This window comes from Sander lucioperca, chromosome 21 (assembly GCF_008315115.2).
Source record: "Sander lucioperca isolate FBNREF2018 chromosome 21, SLUC_FBN_1.2, whole genome shotgun sequence".
Classification (NCBI taxonomy): Eukaryota; Metazoa; Chordata; class Actinopteri; order Perciformes; family Percidae; genus Sander; species Sander lucioperca.
The window spans coordinates 28,367,678-28,381,205 of record NC_050193.1 but is presented as its reverse complement, the minus strand read 5'-3'; the positions used below and the strand labels follow the sequence as shown (position 1 = coordinate 28,381,205).

At 40.6% G+C, this 13,528-nt stretch overlaps 1 protein-coding gene across 5 annotated transcripts in view; it reads left to right on the top strand.

Moving 5' to 3' along the window:
- LOC116065439 (myosin-10) overlaps positions 1–13,528 on the top strand; it is a 91,920-nt gene that overhangs the window by 14,222 nt on the left and 64,170 nt on the right. For all 5 annotated transcript variants that reach the window (XM_031320957.2, XM_031320954.2, XM_035996510.1 and 2 more), the window contains one exon: positions 17–173. In XM_031320957.2, coding sequence (XP_031176817.1) covers positions 17–173 — 157 coding nt within the window. The remainder of the gene's footprint in view (positions 1–16; positions 174–13,528) is intronic.

Here is a 13,528-nt window from a genome sequence, read left to right as displayed (position 1 = left end):
GTATGTTTAATTGCAGACGTACTCTGGCCTGTTCTGTGTGGTCATCAACCCCTACAAGAACCTGCCCATCTATTCAGAGAACATCATTGAGATGTACAGAGGGAAGAAGAGGCACGAGATGCCCCCACACATCTACGCCATCTCGGAGTCAGCATACCGCTGCATGCTTCAAGGTATGACAGACAAAGCTCCACACGATTATTATTGGTCTTCATAGCCAGGTTTATGAAATTCTCATGTGTCAGAATTCAGACTTTTCTTCTCAGAATTCTGACTTTTTTTTAAAGTCTAAAAAAATATTTGTTTCTAATTTTCTTTTTTTTAAGTCAGAATTCTGACTTTAATCTCAGAATTTTTCCTCAGAATTCTGACTTTTTTCTCAAATTTAGTCTTAAAAAAGTCTTAAAAAAATTAAAAAATTCTGAGAGTAAAGTCATTAAGTCTTTAAACTCAGAACTCAATACGTTTTTTTCACATGTGGCCCTAATCCTCTTCCGTAGTTTCACAACACTACTTGTAGAATTATTAAGTCATTGCTGTGTGTCCTGGGAGTTTAGCTCACTTTGCTGGCAGCATGGGGTTTGGCTGCATAGCCCAGGAGATTAGTGTGTGAAGAAAGTGTGTAAAGTGTGTGAAAGGTCACAAGGTCAGGGAGGATGTGACATCATTGATTATGCCTGAGAGGGTTGTACCCATGGATGTATTATAATACCTGGATGCAGCGTTAATGGCCGAGCCCCCGTGTATCCCTATGAGAGTTGCTCAGTGGTGCATCTGCCAAAAAGTGTCCAAGCTTCCGGGTTTACTTCTGTGATATGTGACCACTGAATATGTACAGTAGTGTTTGTCCCGCTGGCCCAGCCTGTGAGTTCCAGCTCGCCTACATTATGGTGACGTCACAGGATTGTTAAATCACTTATCGGGTTCGAGGGGAGTTTTTCAAACAAAAATTCTGAATAGAGAGAATCATAACCAACCTTGTTTGCAGTTGGAGGTGTCCTGGCAGGAGTTTTACAATCTCTCTTTTACAATGGTGGCCTATAGTTAAAATCCTTCCTGGGTCTCAGAGGACAAATCAGCGGAAAGGCTGAGCGCTGTTTGTGGGGGCATGGTTGTGGCCAGAAGGGATACCGCTCGGGCCGGATATTTCGCAAAATCTCGCAAAATCGAATCTAATATTATAATATACTTTTAATACTTTCACCCAGGGAACACGTGTTCGCTCCTCGGGAGTGTTTTAACCCAAACCACAATCTTTTTCCTAAACTTAATTAGTCGTGTTGGTGCCTAAACTTTTTTCGCCACTTTTTTCTCGGCTCGGCTAAACGCCATAGCTGTAGGGCTGGGCGATATGGAGAAAATCAAATATCACAATATTTTTGACCAAATACCTCGATATCGATACCACAACAATATTGTAGTGTTGACTCTTGGTGCTTTCACAAAATATATTACACAATGAGAGTAAAGATAAATAATCATCAGTAATGTGGATATAATGACTAAGTGGGTAAAGGTAAATAATAGAACAGTTACAACAGTCTGGTAAGTTCAGAAAATGACATCACTTTACTGTAATGCAGCCTTTAAAACCAGGAAAAGACAACACTTATGTCATATTACAATATTACGATATCCAAAATCTGAGATGATATCTAGTCTCATATCATGATATCAATATAATATCGATATATTGCCCAGCTCTACATAGCTGTATCCCTTCTAGCCACAACCGTCTGAGAGGTCTGCTGTCGTTGACGGGGGTCAAGTACAAGGCTAACCATCTGGCAGGTTGTGTCATTTGGTTAATTGGTAATTGCATGAGGCCGGTGCATGACACCATGCATTAACACTGTACACACCGGACAAAGGATTTAGGATTGAAGTGTTCAGTTGCATTGTTCATACGCAGCTTGTTTTCAATATTATTGGCGAGTATGGTATGCTTAATATATTTTTTTTAAATGTTTTTTTCTTTCTGGCTCTGTCTTCCTCATACATTTCTCCAAAGCTTTTTTTTCTTTTAAACCATTGTAACTTTTTTCCAAGCACGCAATGTCATTATTTAAGAAGGATAGATTTGTCCAGCCCTACATCCTTGTTTTGTGTTTGCTCACAAAAAAATATTATATGCGGAGAGATACTCTTAAAAGCTTTATTTTTTTTAGTTTGAAAATCATAGACTATATACTATATTTTCCTTGTGGATTTCTTGTAATTTATTTTGGTGGTCTATATTTGGTTCCTGCAGTATATCAGGCGTATACTGCCAGCAGAGCTGGACAACAGCCTCTCTCTGTGTTTCAGATAAGAGTAACGTGTTCTATAAACTCCTAATAGTGTGGGTGGTGAGAGCTGATGCCCTGTGACAAAGGGATTTAATGAGAAAGAGGGAGAGAAGCAAACAGAAAGAGATGAGGAGGCAAAGAGAGAAGGCAGCGTCAACCACTGTCAGTCTTCAGTTTGTCATTAACTGTAGCTGCTGCACTGAAGATGAAGAGTTGTCTTCATCCTGCACACACTCTGCTGAGCTTGTCCATGTCCTGCAGCTGTTGCAGACTCGAATGTAGCTTGTTTGCCTCAGAAAGAACTGTGATTAACAATATAATTGTCTCTTTCAGTCAAATTTAAAAAATATTGATTTATGTACTACTTTTTTAACCCTCCTGTTGTCCTTGGGTCAAACGTTTCTATATCAGAAATTTGAGTTTCTTTCAACCAAATTGTCCAAAACATAACGTGGATGGTTCCATACAACCATTTCTCTTTACAAGTAAAATAAAAGATCAGCTCAGTACTTTCATTGAATTTGGGTTTTTTATTCAATTTTATAGCATTTGGTGAAAAAAATGAGAAAAGAACGTTGAAAATAGTGACAAAAATGTCAGAAATAGCTTCAAAAACGTGGGGGAAAAAACAAAAACAAAACATCCAAAAAGAAACGCAGGAAAAATTTAATAAATGTAACAAGTGACAAAAAAATGTATAAAAAAACTTTGGGGAAAAGCAACAGAAGTGTCGAAAAAGACGACCACAACGTTGGAAAAAAAAAAAGTAAATTTTGACCCAGAAAAATGAAAAGTTGCACGGTCGACGGGAAGACACAAGGGTTAAACAAATTATAGTTTTGAATGAATCCCAGGATATATCTTGTGTTTACATCACTGTTATGTGACTCAGATAATGTATCACAAATACACACAGCCTATGAAGTAAACCACGCCTCTTTATTATCATAAAAACATTGTATTTTTTTCTTAAAATTAACATAAAGCTGACAATTACCATCAACAGCCATACCCCTTAGGACCTTAGCTAATGTTAGCAATTAATTGCTGTTAAACAAAGAAACGCAGATTAGACAATTATGTAACATTACAGGCCTAAGCCCATGTCAAGTCATCCAACCTGATGAAGGCAAGATATCTTAAAACGTTTGAGGGGAATAAAGTATGTTGTAGAAGGGTTGTGCAACTTGTTTTGATGGACTTGTGTTCAAGCCTACACTAGTGTGCACTAGAGCCGCAGCTTGAGTCATTTTTTATGAAAAGAAGTAAAAAATTATCTGATTCCAGCTCCTTAAATGTGAATATTTTTTAGTTTCCTCCTCTCCTATGTGACAGTAAACTGAATATCTTTCAGTTGTGGACAAAACAAGACATTTGAGGATGTCATCTTGGGCTTTGGGAAACACTGATCGACATGTTCCACCATTTTCTGACATTTTAGAGACCAACTAACTAATGGAATAATCGAGAAAAAAATCATCAGATTAATCGACAATAAAAAATAATAAATAAATAATAAATTAGTTGCTAGTCCCTAGTCTGCCCCTCGCTGTGTGTGCAATATCAAGATTTGAACATGTTTACAAGTAAAGACTAGGGCTGCACAATTAATCGCAATTTTATCGAAATCGCAATATCAACTAGTGCAATATCCAAATCGCAGGGGAGCACAATATTTGTTAAAGGCAAAATATGTATTAACCATTCTGAATGAAGTATTGTGGTGCTGCAGAGACATCCCGGCCTACAAATCCTATCCTATAGACTAAAGAAAAGATCTTTGTTTGGTACAGATCCTCGCAAAAAATCACACTTCAATCATTTTTTTTAAAATATATTTTTCAATGAAAATGAGAATAATGATACAAAAATGATCATTCCCTCCAATATCGTGAATCATATTGCAATCGCAATATCAGTCAAAATAATTGCAATTAGATATTTTCCTAATATTGTGCAGCCCTAGTAAAGACCTACAAGAAATAGGACTGAGACCCATTTTGGCTCTGACTAGTTGTTTTTGAAGAAGAACCGCTGTGATAAGCAGAACCTTTATCCCAGTCTATCAGTGTTTAGACAGCCTTAGCCTCTCTGCTGTGTGCCATCACTGTCAAACTGTGAAACGACAGCATTAGTTTCTCGCTTTTGTTTCTCCTGAATGTTGTTTCCCATATAAATGATTTGATTCTTTAAATAGCTTGTTTGCCAATGTTCCCCTTGGCTTTTAGTTTCTGTTCGTCCCAACATCCTTCAGTCTTGATGTGACATTTTCTCTGATTGTCTGGTTGGCCTCCGCAGCTGTGAAGCTCCAGGGTTTGTGTGTCTGACTGATGTGCTGGAGGCTCCCTGTCATTACATGCCCTCAGGTTGTGTTCTGGGCTCAGATGTCAGCTGGCTGGGTCTCCACACAGCTGAGACTTTGACTGGAAGACCAGAGCGTGGACCACATGTCACATAGTACATAGATTTTCATAGTTTGGTTCAGGACCTTAAAGTGTGTCTCATGTGAAGATAAGAGCCCGAAATGTCTGGGAAACTATATGTGTTAAGTATCATATGGTGTAGGGCTGTGCAATTAATCGAAAATTGAATCGCAATTATTATTTTGGCACAAAAACAGAAAAATCAAGAACTATTATTTTGCACATTACGTTTTGCAAGTAAAGTCTTAAAAAAAAAAAAAGAAGTTCAAATGGGAAAAGTATTAAGGAAAATTTCACAGTTCAAGGTGTTTTCACTGTTTTTTTAATTCAATAATTGCATAATCTTTCCAAAAGTCAGTGAGTAATCGCGTTAAATATTCGTGATTTCAATATTGACCAAAATATTCATAATTATGATTTTTTCCATAATCAAGCAGCCCTAATATGGTGCTAATGTTGCTCAAACCGTCTTAAAGTTGTCCTGAATCATCCAAGTGAGGCCGACTGCGGCCTGCAAGACCCTTCAAGTTACACCCCCTTCAAGCTGTGATTGGCTAGTACTCGTTGCCTCGACGCATCCTTGTGATTGGATGCTATGCGGAATTGCATCATTTTAGCTATGTTAGCTATCTAGCTTAGATTGCTAACTCCACCATGCTTTCATGCTACATTGGTTTCTGAAAATGAGCCGGAGCAAGTTGTCACTCATCTGGCGATAAGAATGTGTTTTCCCTACGCTGTGACTAGAGTGTGTGTATGAAGCAATGAGTTGTTCAATTTTACTCATTTAGCGGCTGGATAGTTAGCTAGCTTGCTAATTCAGCCATGCTTTCATGCTACACTGGTTACAGAAAATGAGCAGAACAGTGGCAGTGCTGGGTCTAGGTCCCCCCCCTCCCCCTTTGTACTTTTTTGTGCGTTCTTGTGTTTAAGTGTGTTTTCATGGTGTTTTTTTTTTTATTTTTTAACATTGTTTAGCCGCCAACACATTGTGGCAACACCATGCGGCGTTCTCCCTGTCCCTCCCATGTCTGGCTGTGATCACAGACAGGCTTGTTCAGAGGAAGAAATGCTAAAATCAGGGGACGCTAATCCACAGTAACGTGGAGATGTTTCTGTTCAAAGGTCTGCACATAGACTTGTACCAGTCTTGACAACTTCAAGTTACGCCTCCTATCTTACAGTCTGCAGACAGACCCATCTCGAATCATCACTAAATCTAGCTTTACTCAGAAGCACAAACATACAAAGAATCTTACACACACACTCCTCCCATCCTATTATCACCATTCAAGATGTTTGTCTGGATATAGGACACCTCTCTTGTGCCACCATTCTTTTTCCTGACCCCCTTTTCCCTGTCGGCAGTGTTCTTTCGGACTGCTGTCCCTCACAAGGGGCCGGGGGGGGCAGAGCAGCCAGTGGAATGAGGTCACCACTGTCCCAGCTTTCCATACCATGCTGTGCTAAATTCCGCAAGCTGAGTCACCGTCAAGTTGTCGCAGTCGTCCGAGCGTCACCATGGGTACCTGTGTGTGTATCTGTGTGTGCGCCCAAAATAACCCTCCCCTGGGATCTCAAATAGAGGTGTCACTTGGTGAGTGACAGTGTTTTAGGCGGAAGCAATGAGGGACTATTGTGTGTGTTATTGACTGAATCTCCTTCAGTTTGTTTAGCACTGTTGCAGTGCAGACCACCTTAACCTAGACGAAATCATCACCCAGACCAGAGTGTATCGGGACCGAGACAAGACCAAGACTTTGAGGGGTTGAGACCGAGTCTAGACCGAGACTAGACCAGTGCGAGTCCCACACTTCATGCCACGATAAAAAGTGAAAAAGGCCAACCAAAGGCACTCCTCAAATTGATCTGAAAGATCCACCTTCCCATAAAAAAACACCCACAGAAAACAAATTAAGATTCTTCTTCATTCACCTCTTTTACTGCCATAAGTTTATCATGAGAAATGCCTCGATAAAATAATCAAAAGGCAGTTGTGGTCTTGAAATAAAATCCTGAGTCGTCTTTATCTGAGACCGAGACAAGACCGTTTAAAAATGCAGTCGATTCCGAGACCTGAAAAGTGGTCTTGAGTGAGACCCGTCTCGAGTATTACAACACTGCTATTTAATATGGCTAATGTCCTGTTCAGTCCGTGTCTTTAACTCTCCAAGTCTGTTGCTAACTATTTAGCATCTCCTACCGTTCTTTTGTTGCTTTCTTTCTCCTCTCAGTGAGCAGAGCAGCTGGCCTCTCTCATTTCCACCCTTTTCTTTGCTTTACTTACTAGTTTGTTCAGTCTCCTCAGTCTCTCTTTTTCTTTCTTTTCAACTCGAATGTTCTGGCTTGGAAGACACTGAAGAGGAAAATTCCCCCACATCCTTGAAGGCATTTTGGTCGCCTTTCACTTAACATGAAAAATACAAACCGCAGCCCTGCTGGAAGCTTTGTGGTGGCTCAGTTTGCTTTGTTCTTTCCTTCTCCTCCTCTGATCAGGAAACACAGGAGGACAAGTGTGTGGAATGTCCACCTTCTCATCACTCCTCCACGTCAGGATACAGCCAGGGTTGCCATGGTTAAGCTTCTGTTTAACTGACAACAGTGTGTCCTCATTTTCTCTTATTTCACCCCTCAACCAGCTAGACCACAAGGCTTTAGTTCCTGGCAGATTTCCAGATTCCCTGCGTCTGTGTGTATGGTTTTTTGTTAGTGTGTTTTCCAGTTTTCATTCATTTCCCCCCCCCCACTCATTTAATTAGTTAGTTGTCTGTTTCTGGCTCATGCTGTTGTTTCTCAGGAAAACAGATTAGGCAGATTTACACTCAGGTGGCACAGTCGTGTTACTGTATCTGAGCTTACTCAAGAAACCACAGGGCCTCATCAGGGCTGGTCATTATATTCTGAGCTGAATGCCACAGATAGCTTCAGACATACCACATATACTGTATAGCAGCAGAGCTCTCTTCAAAAGCTTCAACCACGACAAAAATTATAACAAACATCATGCGTATGTGTGTACACTTTTCCAACAGGCAAGGCAACATTTAATTGACAGAATTTGGTTTGCAGCTTGGCAAAGATAGATTGGAAAAGCACATACTACAGTGAGATTTCTTTAGATTAGTGCCCAGTCTGTGGTCGGGTTGGCTCAGTGGGTAGAGCAGGCGCACATATATTTAGAGGTTTATGCCTCGACGCAGAGGTCCAGGGTTTGACTCTGACCTGTGACGATTTCCTGCATGTCTTCCCCCTCTCTCTCCCCTTTCTCACCTGTCCTGTCCATTAAAGGCGGAAAAGCCCCAAAAATAATCTAAAAAAAACTCCACCCTATGGTCAAGGTTATGGAGCAACACAGATGGCACTGTAGGCACAACATGTTGAAAAATGTCTGAATAACGACAAAGCAAAGCCACTTATTTCTCACAGAAGGGTGAGGTGTGACATGTGGCTAGCATACTTTTCTGACATTGCTGCTTAAGCGCTGTTCATTTCAGGTATGTGGTTGTTAGAAGTGTGAGAAGGATGAATGTAAGTCCCCATTCATGCACATCTTTCACACAGAAAACATGAACTACTGTGTAGAGCATTAAACTGAGCTCTCACCAACATGCTCATTTTGCAGCATTGCTTATTTGTGCTTCATACCTAATTTACACTTGGCATCAACGTGTGATCTGTATCTGGATAAAGAGAAATGCATTTTATTGCAAAATGTAAACGCACACAGAACACATTTTGATTGGAATGTGATTGGATCGGCCAGACCACATCTGGAGGTGGTCTTGCATGCGCTGTGATCGGATCTCAGCCAGGTATAAATGCAGTCTGTACTGTTTGACCACATACTTGAAAATTGGCTAAATAGTGGGTTATAAACAGGAAGAGTAGCCACATTTGGATTTAATTGCTGCAGTGTGTGCAGGCTGGCCTCCCCTCAATACACTGGCACCTTTAACTGGTCACCGCTGTCAACATTACCCCACCGTTTTGGGCACCATCTAAGCCAAATGAATGTAAAATCAATGTGAGCATGTGAGTTATATAGTTAAACGTAAACATTTTGTGTTGATATACTTATGGGGTGCAAATTGCATTTGCTCCACAGCAACTTGCAAGGTCCTTCGTCTGGTGTGGATATCATCAAACAAGACCTGTAGGTGCAGTAAATATACAGCGTTTTTTATGGCATTAATTTAACCCTTTCGAAAATAATACTCTCTTTATCTATGAAGAGACCTTAGACTAAAAATAAGGGAGAGACATAGGCAATCCTGCAGTGTTAGGAGCTATTTCACTAAGAATATTTTTTTCAGAGACTAGCACTGTCAGACAGACTGTGATAAAGTTTGTCACAGAGCAGTAAAACCCACAGCAAAAGTTTAAAGGTTGTAAATTACTAGAATTTACATAAAGACATACTCAAATAACATAAACACCCCTGCAGAGAGAGTCATACTCTGTATTTGTGTCCAGTAACTATCATGAATCCTGCCTTATATGAGCTACAGATCCTAGATATGAAATGTCTCTTATCCAGCAGAGCAAGAAGGAGATATATGGGGTAACACAACAGTCAGAGAAGTGGAAAATGTCTTGGAATACAGAAATGAGAGGGAGGGCCAAGCTGTGAGAGACAAGAGGAGGAGAGAGACAGAGAGAGAGAGAGGAGGGAATGTTGAAGGCCTTAATATTGAAGGGGATAGTGGGGTGAAAGGCTAAGCTATGATAAAAGAGGGCAGACCCCTACAGACACAATCAACAGGATTGATAGTAGAGATTTATGAATAAAGAAGAGAGTAGGGAGGAACAAGGGAGTCAGGCAAAAGCAAGATGGGGCAGAAGGGACAGAGTTATGGGGGGAACGGAGCAGAGGGTACAGGGGAAAGGCAGAGGGGGCGGCCAGCATTGTGCCTCACAATGGGGGCTTTGTGCAGACTGAAGGGGGCTGGGACCAGGGTGCTGTGTGTGTGTGTGTGTGTGTGTGTGTGTGTGTGCGTGTGTGTGTGTGTGTGTGTGTGTGTGTGTGTGTGTGTGTGTGTGTGTGTGTGTGCGCGTGTGCGTGTGCGTGTGCGTGCGTGTGTGTGTGTGTGTGTGTGTGTGTGTGTGTGTGTGTGTGTGTGTGCAGATGGGGAGGCCTGGAACTACAGAGCTCTTCCCTGGGAAATGAGGCCTCTTGTTGGGACAGTGAAGGCTGGTGAAGGGCACACCCAGGGCCTGAGTGACAAGACAGGTGTGTGTGTGTGTGTGTGTGTGTGTGTGTGTGTGTGTGTGTGTGTGTGTGTGTGTGTGTGTGTGTGTGTGTGTGTGTGTGTGTGTGTGTGTGTGTGTGTGTGTACTGGCTACATGTTCAAGAGATGACTTTCAGACAAATGGGGGAAGCCTGTTAAAACATGCTTGCATGAATGTACTGCAGACACACTCTTGTCTTACACACGCGCACAGACACGCGGGCAGATGTGTCTTTAATGGCAGACAGCTGGGGAGTTCAAGCACGATAAAATCATATTTCTGTTAGAGTGGTCATACATCAGGTCTGATTTATGCTTTCGTTCCTCCCCACATGTTCACACAGACACTTTTCCTACCTAACCTGGACAGGCCCACAACTAGGAAAGCTGTCGTGTGTCTGTATTCTTGCATATGTATGTGACTATTTTATGGAAAGAACCTGGAATCTTGGCTTTTTAAAATGCTTTTTATCCTCAGTTGACACATTTTTTAGATATTACAGGTTGATGGATTTCAGAGGCTTGGCTGAAGTATGAATGTTTAGAAGACTAAATCACCTAACACTTTTGCATCCGAGTATTGTATTTACTTCAAGATCTAAAGGTGAAACATCTGAGTATCCAGGTTAGTGTGCCTCCCAAAGCCCAAGCTGACGTATTCAAATGTCTTGTTTTGTCCACAACCTCAAAGATATTCAGTTTACTGTCACAGAGGAGTCACTAGAAAATATTCACATTTAACAAGCTGGGAATCAGAGAATTTCTACTTCTTTTTGTAAAAAAATAAGTCAAACCGATTAATCAATTATCAAAACTGTTGCCGATTAATTTAATAGTTGACAACTAATCGATTCATCTTTGCAGCTGTATGTGTGTTCACTCAATAGTCAACACTCTTAGCTGCCATAGCTGTATGTAGGTGTGCGTCTGTGTGAGTGTCTGAGACGGTCGTGTAACTGAGAGAGGTTGTGGTGAGATGATTTAAGGTAGAGAGCCTCTGTCGTGTACTAGGCTCGTTCTTGGATAGTGTTGTCATGAGAGACACATAGCATTGATGCCAGAAGCCTCAGCACGACAGATAGGGTTACCTGAGTGATGCTGTCACTGCCCCCTCACTGACACCCACACTGTTCCAACCCACTGCAGGCTGTGGACAAAAGCAGCTAGCTGCACAGCTGTGTGTCGCACTGACTAGCTGCTTGATCCACACCGTCACTCTGTTTTAATGAGCTACCGATGACATATGTGTATTTATTAATCTGTTAACTGACACATTCACAAAAGTCTGGCGCTTATCCAAGAGTGCAAATCATATCACTTTTTATGCCTAGCAGTGGACGGAGGCATTATGTTTTAGGCTGGCCGGTCCGAACACACGTCCACAACTTAAAGATATTCAGTTTACTGTCACAGAGGAGTGAAGAAAGTAGAAAATATTCACATTTAAGAAACTGGAAATCAGAGAATTTTGACTTTTTCCATAAAACATGACTCAAACCGATTAATCGATTATCGAAATAGTTGGCGATTAAATTAATAGTTGACAACTAATCGATTAATCATTGCAGCTCTACTGGACAGACATGGGATGTAAACTGCAACTTGACTGGTTGGGCTAAGACATACAACCGCAAGGGGGGGTAATTCTAGTTTACATTGTTTCACCTCTTCTATGGCTGCTGCAGTGACCTAGTCTCACTTGTATTAGTCATAAACACTCTCGTAACCTTTTATCCATTTTTCCATTTAGTGTATTATTTTTATAGTCTCATACACAGCCACACAGCCTCACACTGATAGTTTCCCCTCTGTGCCTGGAACCCTGCTCCCCCTTGTGTGTCTGGATTCCTGTGGGGCTACCGAGCTTAGCGCTGTGATATTAGAGGTGCCAGCATAAACACACAGGCATACACCCGAAAAACAGCCTTGTCCTGTTGGATTATTGCAGCCTAGCCCATCACAAAGAACCACTGTGGACCAAACGAGCCACCCGACAGCTTGCCATCTGCAATCGATTACATTGCCAAATACTTTCTGCCATATCTCCCGCAACTGCTTTCTCTCTCCTTTCATTGGCCTAAAGGCAACACCCAACAGCACAGGGCTAATTTTACACTCTTGGTAAGCATGCTTTTGTGCAGCACTTGCACTCTGTTAGCATAAACAGGACTTATAGTGCAAGATATCCACTAAATATCTATATCTAGGGGATAACCCCAGCCCCAATTTAGGATGTAACGATACACTCACACACGATATGACATCATACTGATGCCACATACGATTCACGCTTTTAAGTTCACCATACGATTTTCTCAACAAAAGAAATTTAACAGAATGAGCAATTTCAATTTCAATTCAATTTTATTTATAGTATCAAATCATAACAAGAGTTATCTCAAGACACTTTACAGATAGAGTAGGTCTAGACCACACTCTGTAATTTACAAATACCCAACAATTCCAGTAATTCCCAGACAAATGACTGAAAGATATTCCTTTATTTATATAAACTGTGCAAAACAACAGATGTGTCCTCATATAAAAAATGCAACTGGAATTGTATTTCTGTCTTAAATAAGAAAAATGAAATAAAAGATTAATGATTAGATTTTTTTTTAAATCTCTTCAAATAAAAACTAAGAAGACATAGTGAGGTCTGAAGTCAAATAAGTGAAATCAAAAGATTTCGCCCTAGGCCGTTTAGAAATTCTCAACCGGTTGTAATCTTTACACATTTCTATGCATTTTTACCTGATTTACGATGCATCGCTACATCCCTAGCCCCAACCCAAGTGTGTAAAATCTATCATTGACCATTCAGCAGCAGTAGTGATAATATGTATGATATTTCCATGGGACCCTTAGCAAGTAATCCTTGTTGACAGTGACAGGCATGGGGAATGGATGGACATGATAAGCTGTGACAGCAGCAGGCGATCTGGGAATTGTCCATGATGCTTCACAGGAGTTCTTTCCAGGCAGACGTAATTAAAAAGTAGAAAACCAGAGTGGAGTTCTGCTTCTTTCTCCACCTTCTCTTTATCTATCTATATATATATATATATATATATATATATATATATTACTATGGGATATTTCATATAACAAGTTGATGACATACGTGCACAAATCTTCTTGCTGCTGCACACAGGCACTCACTCTGGATCATAGCATGTCGCACACTGTGCAGTAGTAAAATACTGCATTGGCTCACACACGTAGGAAGAGAGATTCATTACCTTTGGTCTTTTGACAAAATCCTGAATTTCTCATTTGGATCCTCATCTGGAAACTTCAAAACTGCGATGAACTAAGATGTAGAGCTGCAAAGATTTATCGATTAGTTGTCAACTATTAAAATGAATCGCCAACTATAGAAGTAGAATTTCTCTGATTTTAGCTTCTTAAATGTGAATATCTTTGAGTTGTGGACAAAACGAGACATTTGAGGACGTCATCTTCGGCTTTTGGGGAAACACGAATTGACATTTTTCACAATTTTCTGACATTTTATAGACTGAACAACTAAACAATTAATCGATAAAAAATAATCGTTTAATTCATCGACATTTAAAATAATTGTTAG